At 37.4% G+C, this 21,930-nt stretch overlaps 1 protein-coding gene across 1 annotated transcript in view; it reads left to right on the forward strand.

The window, feature by feature from the left end:
* Positions 1 to 21,930, forward strand: part of SSBP2 (single-stranded DNA binding protein 2) — a 256,985-nt gene that overhangs the window by 210,544 nt on the left and 24,511 nt on the right. Inside the window, exons 10-13 of the mRNA XM_010008407.1 lie at positions 8,220 to 8,279; positions 11,296 to 11,362; positions 11,551 to 11,621; positions 16,412 to 16,479. Coding sequence (XP_010006709.1) covers positions 8,220 to 8,279; positions 11,296 to 11,362; positions 11,551 to 11,621; positions 16,412 to 16,479 — 266 coding nt within the window. The remainder of the gene's footprint in view (positions 1 to 8,219; positions 8,280 to 11,295; positions 11,363 to 11,550; positions 11,622 to 16,411; positions 16,480 to 21,930) is intronic.

Consider the following 21,930-nt stretch of genomic DNA (forward strand, 5'->3'; position numbering starts at 1 on the left):
AGGAATAACAAATTCCAGGGTGTTATTGTCAGAGTTGTTCCAAGAATCAATCGTATATCATAACCAGAGGTGACTAGGTGGTTTATTAATTTTTAATTTAAGGAAATGCTATCTGAAACTTAGTGATCTGTGTGGATAATGTCTGAATTCTGCAAGCACAGTTTGTTTAATTTTTTGAAAAAGGTGATGCTTCCTGATGTTTTAGTTTTAGTTTGTCAGGTTTGAAATATTCTGTTTTCTGTAGTATTGGCATATAATAAAAATTAAGAATTCTTAGCCTGTTCTAAAGTGCATATATTAAATAGCCCTTCCAAAATGGTGTTTCTGTCAAAATTTCCATTGAATGTCATGTGGAGAGCTTAGCCCCTTTCTCTCCCACTTGCTAAATCTTCTTGGGCATGAGATATTTCACACAAAGTGAGACAGATGTAATGACAGTACAATTCCTCAGGTTCTTCCATCATCAAAACCTGTGCTATTTACTGTCTCTGGGCTCTGGAGGGGTAGGTGGATGAGTACTTTGATCACAGAGGAATGTTTAGCAAGGGACAAAATGTTTCTGGTTTATTTTTAAAGAGGTTTTGTTTATTTTTCTGTGCAGAGTGTGCAAGGTATGTTTTGCAGTATTCTTTACATGGTGGAATGAGTTCTGAATTCGTTGACCATTTCTTGTAATGCTAGTATTTTTATAACTTTTGGATATCTGTGTAAGGCTTTTTGATTATTTTTTTAAAAAAACATTTTTCATTTTGCCCTATACTCTAAATCAGAATACCTCTTACTATTGCTATTTGTAGGTTGCCAGAGCATGTCAGGCTACTCCTAGAAAAGCATAAATATGGAAATAATTTTTGCAGGGATCTTCATCTGAAGCACAGAGAAGAACTTGCTCATGGAAATAGGTTTGTTCATCAGCAAAGGCCAATGCAAAAAGAAATCTTGTCTCAGTGCTGAGAATCTAAAATAGTTTTATAAGAATTCATGTAGATAAAAACAGCTAGTGTGATTTATACCAGTAGATTACAGAATGTGTAGTGTATAACCCAAATTTCATCTCTGAAATACCTTAGCAAAATATAAAACAAAGACCTCTAACACTGTCATAGCCATTAGGGGGGCAAAGGAGGACAAGAATGGTTGTGTAATTAACAGTAACATGCAGTTTAATAAGAAAACTAATTTTTGTAAAGAATTGTTGATAGCCTGTCCAAGCTTTGCAGAGGATAAGTTAAATGTTTTTGCTTATCAGCAGGCTGTGCCAGCACAAGAGTGTCATTTTGAGAGCTAATTTAGTTTAGTCCTGGTTAGAATTAGAATGTGTTAATGAAGAGTGCCTTACACTCTTACTATGGTGACTGTTCTTGCTGATGGAGATGTCCACAAAAGAAGCAGAGGAAACTAAATAAATGCAAGTATTCCTAGTCATCTTTCAGTACTGCTACCATAAGAAGAAAATAAAATTAAAATATAAAAATACTGTTTCTTACCATTTGGTCTATATTTAAGTGATGACAATCATTTTAGCCAGGAAAAGAGTTGAAAACCAAAAATGATGAAAATTAGTTGTATTTTCAGAGACAGAATATGTAACTTGGCAATTAGATTAATTTTTAATGGAGGACAACAAAGAGTTTGGGTATATTGAACTTCTTATAATTTGTAATTTTACGTAAACAAATTAAGAGATTTGGTCACGAGAATTCCCATCTGGTTTAGAACCTTGATGCTGGCAGCTTGGACCCTCTTACAGTACCTGCTCTTCAAGTAGCAGCACAATTAATCTAAAATGTTTTCTCCTAGCATGTACAAATTAAGCATGTGGTTCCATTTTCAGCTTCTATTGATAAGTAGCTTACAGTTTGTGCTGATGATGGTGACTGAATTGTATCAAACAATTCCATTCTTTCCGTTTCAGCCTTTTTCTATACCAAGTGCTAAAAGTCTGTTTCACCTGCTGTTTTTTGATGCTTTGTTTCTCTCCTTAGAGATATTCTGCAGTTAGGAGCATCATCTGCATCTCAGAGTATTGAGGCTTACAATCTGAGGAGATTGTTCAAAAAAACCAACCAACCAAACAAAAGGATTATGAAAACCAGTTATCATTTATTTTTTTTTACTTCTAAAATTTAAAGGTGTTTTGGGGAGGCCCTGCTGAGCACTGACTGGTGCAAGCAGAACCCATTCCTTTGCCTTCCCAAGACATTAAAAATGCAGTAACAGCATGGCATGGGCATCCTCTTGCAGGTCTGGATGGAGCTGTTGTTAGAGATGGATCCTCCATCACTCTCCCCCCCAGGGGATGGTGCTGCCACGGGCTGGGTTGGAGGGGAGGACCCTGGCAGGCAGAGGTACCCAGCTGAGCCCACTTGCTGGTGGCTGGTCAGGCTTGGCTGACACTGTGATGAAGTCCCTGAGATACACAAAACACCTTCAGTTTCACAAAATCTCCTGTAGGAACACTCATCTCAGGCACAGCAGGAGGGCTGAGCTGGGTAGGGGACATCTTCAATGGCTTGAGCACGTCCCTCCTGGGCTGTCCATGCCTGGTGCTTAGCAAGTCACTCCACTGCAAGCCAGGCAGCCTCTGGGGGTGTATTTTGTCTGGATGAGACAGATTGAGCCACTGCCCTGCTCCCTGCAGCAGCCTTAAATGTAGTAATTTGAAGCAGATTAGTGGTGTGCTTTAAAACATACCTTCTGCCCTGCTTTGACCAGGCAAAACACACATTTTCTCAAGCTGAAAAACCTTTTCAGGACACCTGTCTGGGAAGGTGTTAATGGGAATCCAGCATTGCTATTTAAGCTACCCTGACACCCTGAGAAAGGTGGGTGTTTTTGTGCCACGTAGGCAGGCTTCTGTTCAAGCAATATTCTTCCCATTTTGTTCTCCTCAAACTGAGCTTTGCTCACTGGAATTTCAGCTCTCGGAATTTTTACGGTTAGCAGATGTGTGCAGCCTCTCCATCCCTCACACCCAGTACCTGCAGTAATTCTGCTCTGAGCTGCATTTATTTGGTTTCCTGCTGGGTGTGTGTGTGTGTTGCATGAGGTTGTGTTATCCAGTGTAACTAGTCACAGGATGTAACAAGTCACGCAGTACACATGTATTGGATATTTACTGTAAATTCAGTCTCATTAGGAATTCAGTCTCAACAGGATTGGAAATGTAACCACTACTTGGGATTAGCAAATTGATCGTGGATTGTTGTAAATTTTGCAATTTATATGGGACAAAACATGGTTGATAAATGTAACAGTATGAGTAAAAAAAGGTAAAAATATCAATGCAAAATGACAATATTCCCACATTTGGAAGCAGGTTAATTATAATCTGAGGCTTTGGAAAGGAAGAAAATTTAAAGAAAACTATATTTATGGAAATCTGTCGTACTTTTGCTTTTAAATTATTTTATTCCAAAAGGATTAGGTACAAGAAAACTAAACCATACCATATTCTAGAGTCTTCCAAACCACTGAAAAAAAGACAGTGAGAATAACATGAGTGGCAGAGAAATGTGCCACCTTCTGTGCCTTGATGTCATCGGCTTCCTGGTGGATATTTTTTGTGAAATATTGTTTCCTGAATACTGCAGCCAAAATATGGGCAGTGAGACTACTCTGGTTTAATGTTACCTCTTCAAAGACTTCCCCACTGAGAAACTTATTATCTGCTGTGCCCTTGTATTCCCAGGGATTAAGAAAAAGAGTATTTTACAAGATTTTCACATTATACCTGTGTGTGTGCACATACAACTTACCAAATTAAAAACAGAGTTTATAAGATTACTCTCCCTAGACATAGTTTGCTCCTTTCTTTAGCTAGAAGATAACAAAAAGTACTAGAATGTGTGGAACCATTATTTGAGCTCTTGAACTTTGTTTCTTTTGAAGATTTTTTAACAATTTGACATGATAGGTTGCTGTAAGTAAAAGCAGGGAGCTTCCTAAATTTAACATTTCACACCTTGATTTTATTTGGTGTAGTCTCTTTTCTTTTAGTATTTTTTAGTGTTATTTTAGTAATTTTCTCCACTTAGGTGTTTTGTTGCTTGTTTTTTCACTTCAAGTTGCTAAATATATATATTCTGCAGTGACTACATAAAACATTTTGCCTCTCTGGCTTCTTTTTCACTCAGTTTAGTAGAATCTTCTGCTTATATTCCTCTGGTCCCAGCTGCATGACAGCAGCCTTCAAGCTGCTTTTTGTGATACCAAATTACTGAATTTTATACCTGAAGGCAGTAATTACAATATGCTGGTGCTGGCAGATGTGTTTAGTTGGCTGTTCTCCAGAACAGTTACCAGAATCTTCTACTACTGCTTCAATTTGCATGTTTTCAGATGCTGGTGGCATCTCCATCTCAGTTTGGGCTTGGATATGACATTCTTGCATGTCATTTTGTTTTCTTCATGTTCTTCTGTTGTCATTTTTAGTTTAGTGTGTTTTTTTGTTTGGGTTTTCAGGATTTTGGTGGGGCTTTTTTTGCTTTTTAAAATACATTTATGTATGTGCCAGTTCCTGAACTCCATTTGAGAAGTTAATTGTGGCTTCAGGAAGTGCACAATAGCATCGTTTACACCTTCTTGTACTGGATATAATGTCCCTGTTGCAAATTAGAGGGATTTGAAGGCTGCAGTTGTGACTAGAAGCCCTTGAGAGCCACTTCAGCACCTGGAAATTACTGTGAGATGGAGCCACTCTGGTTATACCTTTCTTCCTCAGTGAGGTCAGCTTCAAGTGACTGGTTTCTCTTAGACAGGCTTTGCAACATCTTAAGCAAAATCTGGCCCTGAAATAACATACATTATTTGAAAAGTACCCTGCATCCTTTTGCACAGAGAAGTCTCTAGGAGATACCTTTTGCCCCTATGACTTCTTCCTACTCAATAGCTGAAGTTATTGCTGCGTTATTAAATCATGGGTTTGGACATATTTTTCCAGCTTAATACTTACTTTCTATATTTGCCTTGACTATTTTTTGAAGAGTCATATGTCTTTAATCCTTAGGTGGAAGAATTGCTCTTGTAATCTGTGCATTGCTGACAGCTCTTTTGCTCCCTGCTAGCTGGGGTAAGCAAGGAAGTATGATTCACTGGCGTGGCACCTAGTTGATCCCCCCTGCTGAGCTCTGAGACAAATCAGGAGACTGTCTTTATGATAATTTAGTGTGTGGAACCATTAGAGGGTTTTGGTTATCCAGATGCTGAATTTTGAATTGACAGAAGATAGCAGGCAGAAATGTCCAAGTCTTCAAAATGCAAATAATTCATTTTTTGTCTTGAGAAGTGCTACACTGACCAGTTCATCTTGGTAGAACTTTCTTTGGACAAAAACGATGTTGGTGTTGGAGAGGGAGGAGTTTAGTAACTGGCACAAACATAAATATATTCAAGTTTTTATTTTCAATGGTAGAATTCTTGTGGCAAACTTAGGTACTAAATCTTGATCCAAACCAGCATAAACACGTTTAGAATTGTCCTTGAACATCACTGTCTCACCATTTTCTGCAATGCTAGATGTATCTTACTGATACTTGCATTCATCAAAACAGTAGTTGTGCTTCCCAGTTGTTTGTGTGTTTTCTTGTCTAGGGAACCAAGAACCATAAGAACTATTTGAAATGTACTAGATGAAGTCATTCATCGCAGTTCCACTTGGTTTCAGAGGATTGTTTAGAGGATAGGAGAAGGTTTAAACACTTCCACAAATATGTTTAAGGGGAATATGTAGATACACAAATATTGACAATATATAAATCCTCTTGTAAGACAGAGTTGGATTGAAGAGGCTCCTGTAGTTATTCAACACAGCAAACTATAACGTCACTTAAACAGATGCACTAGCTCTCAAAGTCTGCTCTGATGCTTGTTTTGGAAACATTGCCTCAAAAAAATTAATTAATTACTTAACAATTTCAGGGAAGAATCCTATACTTGCTCGGTGAGGCTTTTGTTGGGTAGACTTGAGACCTACCTAAATCCAGACTTTCTCAGAAATCTGAAGCAGCTACTGACCTCAGAGACACAGCAAACTACAAATTTTCAGGCATTGTAAACAACATGAGTCATATTTTTAAAAGTGAAATTGTAAATTTGTATTAATAAGTTTCTTTCTGTCCTTAACACAGTGGGGTATTTGTTTCAGCTTTTAAAATGAAATCTTGATTCTACACAAAAAATAGGGTGTTGGGTACTTTTAGGAGCTGCATAGAAGGGTAAACCCCCCTGGGAAGACAAGGGACAAGCAGTTTTCCATCCTGCTTGAAAGTAGATGTACTGCCAATAATCCACTATTATATACTAATATTAGTATCATGAATCTACGTTAAGATGTGGTTGACTTGAGGTACAGTGCTGATTTCCCTTTTATGAGCTGTACCATTGTAAATGAAGTTAAGGTTTCATTTGCTGAATGAGGTAAGCCAAATCGAGGATATTCACTGGAGTGTGCAATACTCCATACAATGTACTTGGTTGACCTTTATGGAAATAGTTGAAATTCTTCTTTCCTCACGTTTTCACTGCCTTGCCAGGGCCTGCATGTTTACAACCTTAATCACATGCACAACCCTTTTTTTGTTTCTTTCTTATCAAAGAGTCTTGTCATCAGAGAGAGGGCATCAAGCAGCCTTCCTCTTCTATAGCACATAATTTCAAATGCCTTTTTTATTAAAGTAATCTTTTCACAGTTGTCATTGAACTTTCTTCTCTAGTTTCTGGACCCTCTGTATTTTTAATTGCTTTCTAGTACATGTATATTTATGGAGGTTGCATTATTTCAGGTTTTATCTGATTCAGAGGTGTAAAAGGTTCTGTTCATACAAGATCATAGGAAAAATTTCATTACTAATTATTGATAACCTAATTCTTTTGCTAGCTATTGATACTATGAGTAGGTGCATTACTAACAGTGTTGATCAGCAGTATTGTAGTGCAATGCTGCTGATGGAGCTGAAATATGCCATTAATTTGTGAAATAATTGCATTGATCATAGACTTTTAGTGACCTGCCAGTGGTACTTAGCTACAGCTGACTAGATAATGCCAGTATAGGTATATTTGTTTCTTTTCGAAGAGACTCCAGTGAGTGGGTTTAAACATGTGGCAGCTCATTTGTCATCAGAGATTGCCCCTGGGAAGTCCCAGTAGACTCCTTTCCTTTATCTCTCCCTTGTCTTCAGTGTCAGGGTCATTAAAAGAAGTGAGCTCCTCTTTGGTGATGTAATGAATCAGTCTTTTTTTGTCCCTGTATTCACAGTCAAAGCATACTTTCAGCTCTTCATTTTCTTTTGGAGCTATAGGTACATGCTCTTGCCAAAATGATCCTCTTCATCATCTGTTTAGTCAGATGTTTGTGCCTTGTTCCTGTCATTCTCACTCTTGCCATTAATCTCCCAGGTTTTTAGATTTCCAGATTACTGTCACACTTTGAAGGTATGGAAGAAAGTAGATGTTAAATGTGTTTGCTGGTGTTGCCATTTATCCTAAGGGACTGACCCTGTTTGTGGGCTACAAAGTAGTATAGTAGTAGCCAAGAGCCACTAGAACCTCCAGAATGCAGGATAGTGGGACAGATTTGTGTGTTATGGTTGGTTTTGAGAGAGATTATGTATGCAGGGGTGAGAGGAGTAATACTGGATTAGTATGATTCATTTGAAGCACCAAAGTTCTAAATACTTATTATAAAATACTTCCTATAAAAAATGAAATCTCTGCCCTCACAGGTTACATCTTGTGTTGCACTTTACAGTAGTATTTAAAAAAAAGTGAATGAAAAGTATTTGCAAATTGTTTTTCTCTAACTTACCTCTTGACTCTTCCCAAAAACCTTTTTCTTTTATGTTTCATAGTTTCTGTCTTTCACTCCTCCAGCTGGAGGTACAGATCTGTGGTTATACAATATAAATGCTTTGCTATTCTTCACAGTTAATGTATTAAGTTATTTATATCCTGCATTCACAATAGCTGTAACAAAGTTTTAAATAATGTATCATGGTAGATGCATTTGCTATGAATATCTGTATTTATTTACTTCAGCTAAACATTGTGGAATAATATACTGAATGCTCTGTGGAAGTATTTAAGCTGGATGCCTGAAGTGTGAATGTGGCAGAACCCATACACTCAATGACTGAATGTGGTACTTACAAGCTAAGTTGAATTATTTAGCAGTATTTTTTTGTTGTCATTTTGTTTTGTTTTGTTTTTCTTTTCCATAGCCTTTCATGTCCCCTCGGTACCCTGGAGGTCCAAGGCCACCTTTAAGAATACCCAATCAGGTAAGAATTTATGACTGATGCCATTGTGGTCCCGGGTGATGCTGCAGTGCTGGGAACAGGAAGTGTTGTCTGGTTGGCTACCAGTGAGTGGCTCAGTCCCTCCCTCTCCACCCCATTTAGTCTGACCTTTAAGTAGGTAGTTGAATAAGGTGCGGCCATGCCACTCCCAGCTCACTTTCCCGTGCCTACTTAGTATTTGCACCTCAACATTTATTGTGTTAAGCCTCTCTGCAGAGGGAGGATACAGTTGCCTTGTACAGTCCTGCATTAACCCCAGCCAGCCAAGGCTGCCTGCTCTGAGATCAAGACAGGATGTCCCTATAGCTGTTACAATCTCTGAACTTTCTTAACCACATCAAGTAGTTAGGCCTGAGAATTTTTTTACTAAATTCTGCATAAAATGCATCACTTCCTTCTATTCTTTGTTGCATATATGAAGTATATTTATTTCACAGTAAATATGGAGATTATTGGTGAGAAACAAGTATCATAAAGTGCACTACGAGTCTTACAGACGCTCTGAGGACCTTATAAAAGCACCAGATTCCCAATTTTCCCTCAGATCTATCAAAGGATATGCATGCCAGTGCAATAAGAATGAGTAATGAGCTGCTGTTCGTCAGCAGAGACCTTTATTGGCCCATCTGTGAAAAGATGGTTCTGGAAGCAGATAGCATTTGTGTTTTAAGTTCTCCCTCGTGCAGATAGAGGAGAAGAAAGTGGTTGTCGACAGATGAAAAGTTAGAGGTAAGCAGATGGAAAAAAAAGTCAGTGAAGCTCTGAAAGAAAAACTGGGTCACTTACAGTATTGAGCAAAGCTGATAGGTCTGATGGAATGGATTTTTTTGGTGTAACTTAGACTTCCTGGACTGCCTTTCTTGTTGTCACAGCTTGATGAGGAGACATTTCTGCTGCAACTTCAGTCCTAGCTATTTTTTTTGTATCTGCATAACATAATGTTAACAAACTTATCTTCAGCACTGGCCCAATATTGCCAGAATGTTTGGAAATAATGAGGTGTATGTATCAGGTCACAAGGCTTCTTCAGTTGTTCCTCCAAATCAAGTGTTTGGGAGCAGGTTAAGTTACCTGTATTGTTCCTGCTTTATTTCAAGGGAAATGTAATTAACTTTGTTACATGTGATCATCAAGGGACAAGGTAAGAGTGCAGTGTCATCAAAGCTTTAGTTATGCATTTGCTACAGATATACTGTAACTCAGTACAAAATATCTTCCTGATTTTCACACCTTTCAGTTCTATCTTAGCCAAAGATACAACAGTGTTTGGGTTTCACATATTCCTTTGTTTTTCTTTCTGTGCTTCTGAATACTGTAAATACTGGCAGGTAGAAGCTAAATGTGGTGAATGCTGTGAAAGCACTGCCAACCTGCAGTCTTAGTTTCAGAAGTATTTTTGTCTGCACATTGTGATATTTTCAGTTCAGAACTGTAACATAATCACATAATCTTAGTGAATTACAGCTCTTGCAATTAGTTTACATTATGCCATATTTTTGAATTACTGCTTTTAACAACACTACCATTATGCAAGTTACAACATAGATGGGCAGTGTGTGGATGTAATAAACTATTGTAATGCAGCTTTAAGACTGAAATTTTCATTTGGCAGAAGTCAGAAAAAATCAGAGTTAAAATTCCCACTGTAGATGTATCTCTTATCCCTCAGTGCCTTACAAGGAAGAGTCACTTATTGCTCTGATCACAGCAGCAAAGGTCTCCATGTCCTTGTGTGTCACCTGCTATCTCAGGCAGAAGTGACCAGTTCCTGCTTGGCTGGTCCTTCTCCCTTCACTTCATGTATTGTTCTGATGTACCATCCAGACTTCAAGCCACTGAAGTACGTGTAAGACTGTGATTTACATTTTGTAATCTCAGATTACTCCTTTATTCCATTAATCTTGCAGTGCAGGACCTATTGACTGCATTACCTTTGAGGTAATAACGTGCACCTTAATTTTGAATTTGCTGTTTCTTATGGAAAAAAGCTGTGTTGTATTTGCAGATAGGTTCCCCTTTGTGTGTATCCAATACTACTACAGTATTTCCAGGTCAAGAGTAGCTTCCCTGTTCCCTCAGTAACCAATACCTGTATTGCCTGAGTAGATTCCTTTCATAATAACAGATTTACCATTCTGGGTGCAGTTTTGCTGAAAATGTGGTGATGTTTTGAGATGCTAAATAGCACCTAGTGGATCAGCTACAAAGATCCATTCATAAAAACATTTTTCTCATTGATTAAACTATAGGTAAGAGACTGTAGGAATTAGCTATAAACCTAATTCAGTTGCTGTAAATCCAAAGGGCAGATTAAAAAGTGGAGACATAAAAGCGATGTGTTTGATTTAGACCAAAGGTGAAGTAACAACACAATGTACCTTCATGCTTGAAGGCAAGATCTAGAAGCAAGTTTTGTGTCTTGTTATCTCACATAGAAGAGTATTAAGCTTATCTTGGTATGGATGCCCTTCAAGATTAAGGAAGAATGGAGCTCCCCCATCAAAGCCCTAATTAACTGTGTCCTGTGAATGCTCTGTGGCTGGCTCAGTTACAGCTCACTCTGAGAGAATATCAGTGTTCACATCCTAGCATCTGAAAGAAAATCTTAAAATAACATCTAAAAGAGAAACCTGTAGCAATATAAACTTTGAATAAATTGTCACATACCGAAAAACCAGGCAGTGTTTGAAGGTTAGAGAATAGGTAAGCTAAAGTGAAGGAAATACAGGGAGGGTGCAAAATAGGCAGTTATATTTTGGACATTATTTACATGAAATTCCACAGAAATCCAAGAGTTTCTCCGTGCAGATTCATAGTCAGGTTCATAGGACATTCAGGACTTTTAGTCTAGTTAGGCACTGAGGACATTTAGTTAGGGCGTTTAGGAAAGTTAACTTTTCCTTATAACTCTTGACTCAGAAGAAAGTATCTACATTATGTCATCAACATAAATTTCAAAGCATGATATGCTTTTAACGTGTGGTTTCTCTGCCTGCAGGCACTTGGAGGTGTCCCAGGAAGTCAGCCATTATTGCCTAGTGGGATGGACCCAACACGGCAGCAAGGTGATTGAAATAGTTGTTTGGACCATTCAAAAACACTCTCAAACTCACAATTTCTTTCTGCATTTCAAAAGCTTGCTGCAGCTTTTAAAGCTTTCCATTGATTAAAAGTGAACGATTTGTTAAAGTTGTTTTAGCAGGTGCTTGTGTATTGCATTGTTTTTGAAGTTACATGATATTTTTTTTTGCAGGGCATCCAAACATGGGTGGGCCAATGCAGAGAATGACTCCTCCACGGGGAATGGTTCCATTAGGACCACAGGTACCTTCCACAGACAGATAGCCATTTTTATCAATATGTCTGTACTTAGACTATATCACTCTGGCTTTCCATAGCTGGAAGCTGGCCAGGACTTGTTCTGCTAATCCCATTTTAAAATAAACTTTATTTGACAAAAATTAATTTTGAGTTGCCAGCTGTACAAAGCCTAAAATAAAAACATCAAGCATTTTAATTAAGATTTTAAATTAAAAGAGGAATCTCTTACCTTGTTTATTTCAGAAAAGTTATGCTTGTCTTACAGCCAGTGCATATTGTAATCAAAGGCTGACATTTCTAAAGGAAATCAAGGATTGAGTAGGTGTTTCCTTATCCTTCCAAACTCATTGATTATCCTGAGGAAAGGATTAATACTTCTAACTTAGGCAAACTCTTTGTACTAAATAAACCACCCCAAATTTTCTGAAGTTCTTCTTTCATGCACTGTTGATCTGGATTTTTGGTGTGTGACAGAAAGATTTTAATATAAACCTGGAAGTCCATGCTGCCATTTCTCCCTGTTGTCAATCACAAGCATCTCTCCAGCTCTGTTTTCGAGAGAAGCAACCTTGAATTTCAGGAATCAGCCTTCTGCATGCTACTGGCCTGGTGACAGTTGTTCATAGGCTCTTTCTTAATAAATGTAAAAACTATGAGTAGTATTTTTCAGTATTACATTTCAACAGTAAACAAAGGTAGGGAACAAATGAATTCTGTTGCATATCTGAAAGATTAATTTAAAGATTACTCTGTATTTTGTCAGGACTCTTAATAACATAAAATTAAAGTAGGGGTGTTTCTTGTCACCTTTGCCGGTGGTTTGTTTCACAGTGTGCTTGTTCTGCCCACACTTTGCATTCTTACTTCCCCATTTCAGATAACCTCTCTAGTGACTTTGTTGCTGGAAATAGCAACTGAATATTAAATGGTTAAATAGCTTGGCCTTTCAAATCTGCTCATAACTGCCTTACAATTTTTAGTCTTCTTGGTAGAAACCAGTTGTGCAGTTCTACAGGACATCTGCTGTGTGACCAACAAAATATTATTAAATACATTTGTTATTTGTCTGTAGCACTGAAGTACATTTACCATTTGCCTTTTGGAGGCAGAATGAGAAGCTTTGCAGTGCTGCCTTATGAGATGGAGTTGATACTTTATGCAGCACCATTAGTCACACAGCAGGCAAATCTCATGCCAGTTTTTGTAAGGATAATTTTTCCATTTTTGCTGTCTCTTAAAATTGAGTGGTTTTTTAAGGTTCTTCTTTCTTGTACTGAACATCCTCTTAAAACAGGGAAAAATGTAGCTCATCTACACAGAATTTAAGTTTGCGAATCACTCTTTTCTATAAATGCATCATTGTCTTTGTAGCTGGCATTTGGGATCTTTTCAGAAGGCAGTTCTAAAACCAAATTTTATTAATCTTCCATACCTTGTTTTAATGTCCTGTTTCTACAGTGCTGTAAGGTTTGCTTGTGTGTGCCTGCAGTGGGGGGCCCTGCTGCCTTGCTGCACAGGCAGTCACTCTGCAAAATGTGCTGATGTCCAGTATAGCAAGTATACCATGCATATGAATGAAAACTTACAGAAAGCTTCCCTCTGCTTTATACTTTATTATTCTAGACTGTTTCAAAGTAAATAACATGAAGTGGAAGGCAGTGGATGGTTGTAAAAGATTGAATCTGTGAAATGCTCCAAAGAATTGGGTTCAGGTTCTTTTCTCAAGCCTGTAGTTAGTCTAGATGAACAAGGTGCTACCTCCAATCTGACCACTTCTTAAAATCGTAGAATCACAGAATCATTAGTGTTGGAAGGGACCTTAAAGATCACCAAGCTCCAACCCCCCTGCCACAAGCAGGGAACCACTAGACCAGGTTGCACAAAACCTCATCCAACCTGGCCTTAAAAACCTCCAGGGGTGGGGCATAAACAACCTCCCTGGGCAACCCATTCCAGTTCCTCACCACCCTGATAGTGAAAAATTTCCTCCTAGTATCTAACCTAAATCTCCCCTCTCTCAGTTTAAAACCATTGCCCCTTGTCCTATCACTACCTTCTCTGATGAAAAGCCCCTCCCCAGCTTTCCTGTAGCCCCTTCAGGTACTGGAAGGTGCTCTAAGGTCTCTCTGGAGCCTTCTCGTCTCCAGGCTGAACAGCCCCAACTCTCCCAGCCTGTCTTCATAGCAGAGCTGCTCCAGCACTTTAATCATCTTGGTGTCCCTTCTCTGCACCCTCTCCAACAGGTCCGTATCTTTCCTGTGCTGGGGACACCAGAGCTGTACACAGTATTCCAGGTGGGGTCTCACCAGAGCAGAGCAGAGAGGCAGAATCTCTTCCCTGGCCCTGGAGGCCACACTTCTTTTGATGCAGCCCAGGATGTGGTTTGCCCTCTGGGCTGCAAATTCTCCTTTCCATATTTTATATCTGCTGGTGAGCCTCCCACATACTCCTGAATGCTTTCCAGTAGCAAAAGAATCAGATCATCTACAATACTTATTTTTATTTTTTTTTAATAATTCTTGGCTAATCTGCCTTGTTTTGGCCACCTGATGTTAGGAAGTGCTTTTATGAACCACTCAACTACGAGATAACCAGTGCTGGTGGTTGCTTCGCGTGAAAAACTGTAAGGAATAAGTAGGGGCACTAACTTCTGCAAAGCAGGGCTGCAGCTGAAGGAGCATGTATGTTGGTAGCCTTAATGGAAGCACTCTTATTTTAGGACCTTTAATTAGAATGAGAAATAATTAGATTTAGGAGTATGTTTGATTAGGTTTTCTCCAATCCTGTAGGATTCCATAGAGATCTTTAACCCCAGTCCACACACACAATGCCTGAATTAAAAAAAAAAGAGGGAGATAACAGACTGACCAAAGAGGGGCAATGGCTCAGCTCCCCACATCAGAATGGAAAAAAGAAATAAAACATTTTATTTTTTTTATAACATTCAGCCTGTTTTATAACAGTCAGCCTGTGTTCTCCTCAAGATCCAGTAGTGCCAGCTGGGGGTGTTAGTGTGCCCAGCTGCTCTGACTACCCACCAGTTACTGCCCTACAGTTCTGACAGGGGAGTTGCTCAGGCAAAATAATTCAGGATAACCTAGTTTAAACAGGAGGTTTGCATGCACACCATTTGATACACTGGATGCACAGAGAAGGGCAGGAATGAAAAGAGGTAGATTGACCAGCAGCTGTGGATGATGCTGTTACGAGGGCCTGTAGTGAGAGGACAAGGGATAACCATTTTAAACTGAAAGAAGAGAGATTTAAGTTAGAGATCAGGAGGAATTTTTTTAGTTTAAGGGTAGTGGGACACTGGAACAGGCTGCCCAGAGTTGTTATGAGGGCTCCATCCCTCGACGGGATGAACGGCAGGTTGGATGGGGCTCTGAGCTGCCTGGCCTAGTGAGAGGTGTCCCTTCCCATGCAGAGAAGTTGGCACTTGATGATCTTTAAGGTCCCTTCGAACTCAAACCATTCTATGTGTCTTATGATTCATTCTATATTTTTATGTCGTCAGATGGCACTTGTGGGTCTAAAGAGGACATATGTTTGCCCCCTCTGGTTGTATTATTGCAAACCAGCAACCACTAGGACACTTCCAGGGTTGTTAGCAATGACAAAAAATTGAGATTCTTCTTGGCAGCAACAAAAAGAAGCTTCTCTTATAGTTCTCTGTCAGTTCTAGATAACTGACATGTCATATCAGTCAAGGTATAAACTGCACCAGACCCAGGCTTTTGAATATCACTGTTGGATTTCTCCCACATATTGATGCATTCATATATACATGGTTTTGTGAATCAGACCAATATAGAGAGCACTCATAGGCCGGAGTCATATAGTTAATGCAGTTTCTAGTATGCCAACCATGAAAGAGAGTATTTGTTTTATTACTGGAAAATAGACTGCAACAATGACCTAATATTTTTTTTTTAAGTAAATTGCTTTTTTGTGTCCCCCCTTTCCAAAATGCACAGCTGTTCATTTTAGGGGATTTTCTATTATCCATCCTTTTGTAGTATCAAAAAATACAGCAGAATTAACACAGATTAGGGAATTCTTTGTGATTGTGAGGTGAGATAGACTGTTTTGCTTGTATTCCTCTGAATAAAAACAGGTCTGAATTACTTTTTAATGTTAACAGTACAGTTAAACTTTTCTCATAATATCAGAGCATAAACTCAGATTTTATAGGCTTTGAGCAATTATTTGGTTGGCATCGAGATAACATTCATTATCATGTTAAGTGCTTTTCATATTAGTTACCACAGACTTACTAGCATTGACTGATTCAAAAAGAAATATAATGGTTATGCTGTATGTAATAAAAGTGATATAATATGATGTGATTTTATGCAAGCATTTATTTATCTGCTAATAAAATATGATGAAAAATAATTATATTTAAGCTCCATGGTGTAGAAATCTTAGAATCTGAGTCAAGGTTTCTGATTTTGAGTGGGGTCCTTAGGTATCAAAAGTTGAATACATTATAAAACCTGCCCCTGCTGGCCTTTGACATGACCTCTATATGTGTAAATAATTCCTCCTGAAGCAATTGACATTTTAGCTACTCCAAGTCTATTTCTGTTGTTTGCAATTCTCTCTCCTTGGGGTTACAATATCATCTTTTTAAGTCAACAATGGAAACACAGCTGAAAGATTGAATTGCATTGGCCTATCCAGTCAGCTGTTGTGTAGGGATATAATTAACCTGCTGTCCTTTCTTTCCCCCTCCTCTTTGGTTTTGTTTTTTTGTTTTGTGGTAGTCTGACCCTTGGTTATCATTGCAGAACTATGGAGGTGCAATGAGACCCCCACTGAATGCTTTAGGCGGCCCGGGGATGCCTGGAATGAACATGTAAGCACAATACTAACATCTTATAATATTTAGTAAAAATCATTCTTTTGTTATACAAGTAACATTTGGGATACATAAAACGAGGAGAATATGCTTTGATGAACAGCATGCTTTGATGACTGGTAACTGCAATTGAAAAAAGTGAACCCACAGCAGTTTCCTTCTTCTGCATGCATTTTTTACAGGTCACTTTACTGTCCCTACAAGCTTATACAATTACTCAGTTTCTTTCACAGGTCAAAGTTCAAATATTTGGAATATTTTTGTCAGTATCATTTCTGATATATACTTGTAAGCATTTTAAAAAAAATAAATACATTATTTACATTTGTAGGTTTACTTTATTGATAAAATATTTTTTAATGCGTAGTAGTTCCTTCCTGCAAAATAAAGAAGTACTTGTTTTATCAAAATAAAACTATTGCCTTTAACTGTTTTTAAAATATATATATATATATATTTGAAAGAAGTGTGGATTATTCTCTCTCTATTGCTGTTTTTATTTTTGTAACTACATTTATATAAACTCTAAACAAATAGAAGAATATTACAGATATGTGTGTAAGGTTTTCTGTGTTTCTGTGTATTTCTGGGGCTGAATTGTCATTTGGTAAAAAACTGATATAGACTGAGTTCAGTTAAGCTACACTGATTTATTCCAGGCATGGATTTAGTCATGTAAGTGTATCATGTCTTTACACCTGTAGGCAGCCTCCCTTTCTAAGTGTGTAGAAAAATTCCATATGTAAGAGTGGTGTATCTAGAGTAGACTAGATTTAAGCTGAGGATAACAAGGGGCCCATCATGAGCAATCTTCTGCACTTCAGATAAAACTTTGCATGCTTGGAGAAGCCTACATGATTAACAAGCCTGGAAAACTGAAAACCAAGAAGAAGGTGCTCCTTGTATTATTTAGACTTTACTCTTAATGGTTTACAAATGTTAAGAGACTGCTGTAGTTACCTTTAGCATAACACAGACCAGGAATTACCAAGTTGTTCTTGTTTCATGGCCCTGTGCCTACTGAAATTGGTGCATTTTTTCATAACTGGCATTTTGCAGAGCCTGGGGTGGTCACAGAGGGCAGCATGGTGGTCTGGCTGGTAAGGCTAGAATGATTTTACCACTTTGAGCAGAGAACATGTTACTGCCTTACTCCTTTTACACCTTTGTCTTTCAAGAATGAGTTTTCAGCAGATTGACACAGTGAAAACACAGTGAAGAGAAATATATGCTTGTTATGTTTATATGATAGATACCCAGTTTTACTCTTATAGGAAACATAAATAAGTGATTATAATTTTAATTTCAAGTGAAGGGTTACCAACCTGAAAAAGTTGAAGAGGAATTGATATGATTCCATTAAAAAATATCGTACCCATCATACCCTTAATTTCTTCTGATTTCCACACATACCTTGGATTCTTGAAGCATATAAAATAAAACCCAAAGTTGGGTGTTACTCTATCATACGTATCATATATTAGACTCAAGACAATTCTAGGAATAATTCTAGGCATTTCTTCTCTTAAATAAAAATGATGTTGAAAAAATATTTAGATATTTGAAATTCTTTGTGAGTGTAATATAAGCACTGTGGATGTTGTCCTCAGGAGAAAATTGAATTATAAGAAAATAAAATTAGCTTTCTAAAATCAATTGTAGAAATAAAATTGAGGGTAGGTAGGATATTTCAAGGCTCTTTATACACATAAATGAGAGTTTACACAGAAAAAATAAGAAACAGGTTCCTGGGTGAGAAAAAAAATTCCTGGGCTGCTAGAAAGAGAGAATATGGGTTGAAATACTAGCATTTCCATATTGGAGAATTTGGTAAGTACATTTAATCTTGTGTTGAGCCAGTAAATACACAGAGATCATGTTCTTTTAATTCAGTGTTCTAGGAAGTACATTTACCTTTGAACCTGTATGTCCTTTTCAAGAGGACACTATTAACTGGAGTATTTTACTTGGGAAATTCATTAACTTTGATACAGAGTATGATGTTAGAAAAACAGTATGTGAAACAGTAATTATGAAGCAGGTAACAGTAGCTTCCTCAGTGCCTTACAGACAGGTACTGCATTGATACTGCATGAATAATTTTTTTACCATCAAACTGAGTTGTTTTTGGTTGTTTTGTTTTACTTTGTCACATGGGGCGGCAAATATTGATCAAAGGAAAACAAAGGTGTTGCTGTGGTCTGGGTTTCTTTTAATTGTATTTCCAGGACATCAGGTTTTTTTCTTACTGCAAAGTTACTACTGTCAGAGTTGTACTTACACTGAAATCTTAGTGAAGACTCATTTTCTGGTCAATTCTAGTATTCAGGGTTGTTTAGAGTGCATCTAATGCTAACCTACAGGCATTGGCAATAGATGGACCCAGCTGTGCTAAATATATTCTTTGTATTATCCCTTAAATTTTTTCTAAAGCTGAGAAATAACAGTGTATGTCATTTAGTGTACTTTTATTTCTAGGAAACAGGGTAACTATACGTAAGTTTATTGCCTTATAGTAAAATCCATTTGTCTTTACAAAGCCATATCTTTTTCTTACATGAAAATTTTTCAAATTTTCAGTGTTCTAGTCAATGCTTTTGGATTTTTGGCAATTTTAAAATACAAAAATGTGTGCTTTACCAAAAATACCTCCAAAACACACAACAACAAAACCGACCAAACAAACAAACAAAAGACATCAACAAAACCAGAAACCACAAACATTTAAAATCCAGGTTTTCTCCTTGGAAAGCACAAAAGGCAGCTGTTTTGGTTAAGAGCAGAATATTTGCTAAATATAATTGTACATTTTTCTCAATGGAAGAGTCTTCTTTATTTTTAAAAATAACAACAACCAGCTTGGGAGCTCATAGACAATATTTCAGTCCAGGGGCATATATACTGCACAAAACTACTAAATAATTGCTCAGTTATAACTAATGCCTGTCAGATTACTGTTTGAAACATCTGATACATATCCTATGTTCTTCTACAAAATAACTTCATTTTACCAGTAAGGTTTTAAGTTGAACTTGGTGTAGCCATTCTTAGTAAGATCTTTCTTTCTTTCTTTATGGAAAAGTGCCTTCTTTGGAACAAAATGGTAAATTTCAGGGATCAGTGTTACTTTTCACTAGCACTTTTTAATGACTCACATGACCTGCAGTGCTGTCTCAAGTGCTAAGAATATCTCAGTCATGCCTGAAAAGAAAAAAAAAAAAGTGATTTTGTTTATAACTTCTAATCATAAACTTGTGTCTAAATGTTTAATTTCCTGACTCAATATATTTGCCCCCTGGGAAACTGAAATTTTAGACTTTATTTTTTCAAGTATTGGGATCAACACTGACAGACTTTAAGGATAAAATGCAGGTGCAATTAGTCATAGATAGGTACTTCATCAATCACTCTGTATTGGAATTGGTACATGCATAATAATGTTTTATGACTTTGCTGATGCCTTCAAAATAAGCATTTAATAAAGGGGGGAAAGCTTGCCTGCATTGCATAAAAAAACCCCAACAAACAGCAGGTAGCTTTTTTGTCTGTGTGATTTATAAACTAAGAATGTGTGGCTCCACAAAAACCATATGGCTTTCCAGCAGAATCTGCTGCAGTGTTTTCTAAGTGTATACACAAAGCTGTCTGTGGCTTCCAGTAATTTTGGTAATTCCAACAGCTTTTAAGATGAAAGGTGAGTTTCCCAGTCTTCTGTGCAAATTTCTGTGTTGCTGTGGCTTAGCCCAGTCATGTATCTGAGTTGGCTTTTTAGGTGTATCTGATGTTCAGGGTAATTGTCACAGCTATTTCCCATTTGATGCTTTGTCCTGGATTTATTGGTGTTACTTAATGTCACACAAACAAGTGCAGGGATTTGGGGTTAGAAACAGAATTTCAGTGTTGTTACAAATATCCTTGATTTGTCTGAAAACGAGGATCCAATAAACCAAGTATGGTACTTAACAAAATGAACAACTTTTTGAGGAAAAAAACCAACAAGCAACCAAAAAAACGAGCACACAGTATTTCACCTTATAATCACTGGAATGAATCACTAAGGAGCATGAATACTGTGAGTTCCTGTCATTGCTTAGCCTCCCCTCACCTACATTCCTATTTTCCAACCTTCCAAAAATATTAGTGGAAATAAATAAATTTAAACTTGATTTATTTCTGTGAATGGTTTGATCTAATTTTTTAACATTTTCATTAACAAAGTAATTTTAAAAATAGGATTCAATATTAAATCATTCGGCCAACATATCTACTTAGCAATTTGTAGGTCTGCAGGACTTCAAAATAGATTGAAAACTTCCTGAGCTCATTAATAAAGCCTGCTTTCTTCTCTCTGTTGAAGTCGCTTTCCCATGAGTGCTAAGCTGTGGAGGTTAATGTTGCTTTGCTAAAGCTAATGAGGCCAAAAAGCCATTTTAAATGCAAAAGTTTTGTCATCTGCTCTGACTCTCAGTTGTCAGGGCCTTCAAAAAAAAGTGATTTTGTCTTCTTTATAAATAACTAGGAGTTCTCAATGCTCCCAGGAATAATTACAGTTACTGAGATGTTATGACTGTAAACATGGAGATTTTACCTCCCATATGGCTTCGTTCTCTTAGGACTGCTAGAAGATGAAGCCTAACCATGGAACTGTTTTTCTGAGCTCAGCTAGGAGTGAGAAACTTAAAATAACAGCAAGAATTGTGAGAAAAACATGCCCATTCTGAACGGTTTCCCTTTTTCCCTTTCCCCGTTCCCTTCTGCTTTTAGTACCGCTCTGATGTCTCTTGGGAGTTGGCTCAATCAAACAAGAACATTTGGGCCAAGTGGAAAAGAATGTCTGAGAAGTCTGAAATTTTCTTTTTCCCTGCTGTATGATGAATTTTGTTTCTGTGACTTAAGTGGAGATAATGTAGCCTTAGTCAAGTAGCAAAATGTTTTTCTGTACCTACCTATACATGTTTAAAGTGTATTTATAAAATGGCAGGTTTTCAATTTTTAACACACAATATTTCTTATTGCTGTGATTATATATAGCAACATGTTTTCCGTGCCTTGTTCCTTTAAAAAATAGGTTATCCTGAAACATTTAGAACGTACTAGCATTGCATTAGCTAACAAACCTTTACTGTACTTGCAGTATTCTAGATCCATGCATCCTCAGTTCTTCAGGAAGGTGCTTAATCACATAAGCAAGAGTACTGCTCTTTCTGAAAGTACACTTATATTTTAGTACCTCTCTGCCTTTGGCTGTAATGTAAGTAGGCTTTTGTGGAATGTGTGGTACTTTCTCCAAATATTTTTTAAAGTATTAACAGAGTATAAAGGAAAACACTCCTCATGAGAACTTAAAGAATTTGGGAACTGTTTTTTTTACTCTTTGCAGAACTTCTGTGCCACATTAAAAATTATTATCTGCTTAACACAGAGTTAAATTTTCTGTGAACCAGCAGG

Source organism: Chaetura pelagica, unplaced genomic scaffold (assembly GCF_000747805.2).
Source record: "Chaetura pelagica isolate M959 unplaced genomic scaffold, ChaPel_1.0 scaffold191, whole genome shotgun sequence".
NCBI classification, from domain to species: domain Eukaryota; kingdom Metazoa; phylum Chordata; class Aves; order Apodiformes; family Apodidae; genus Chaetura; species Chaetura pelagica.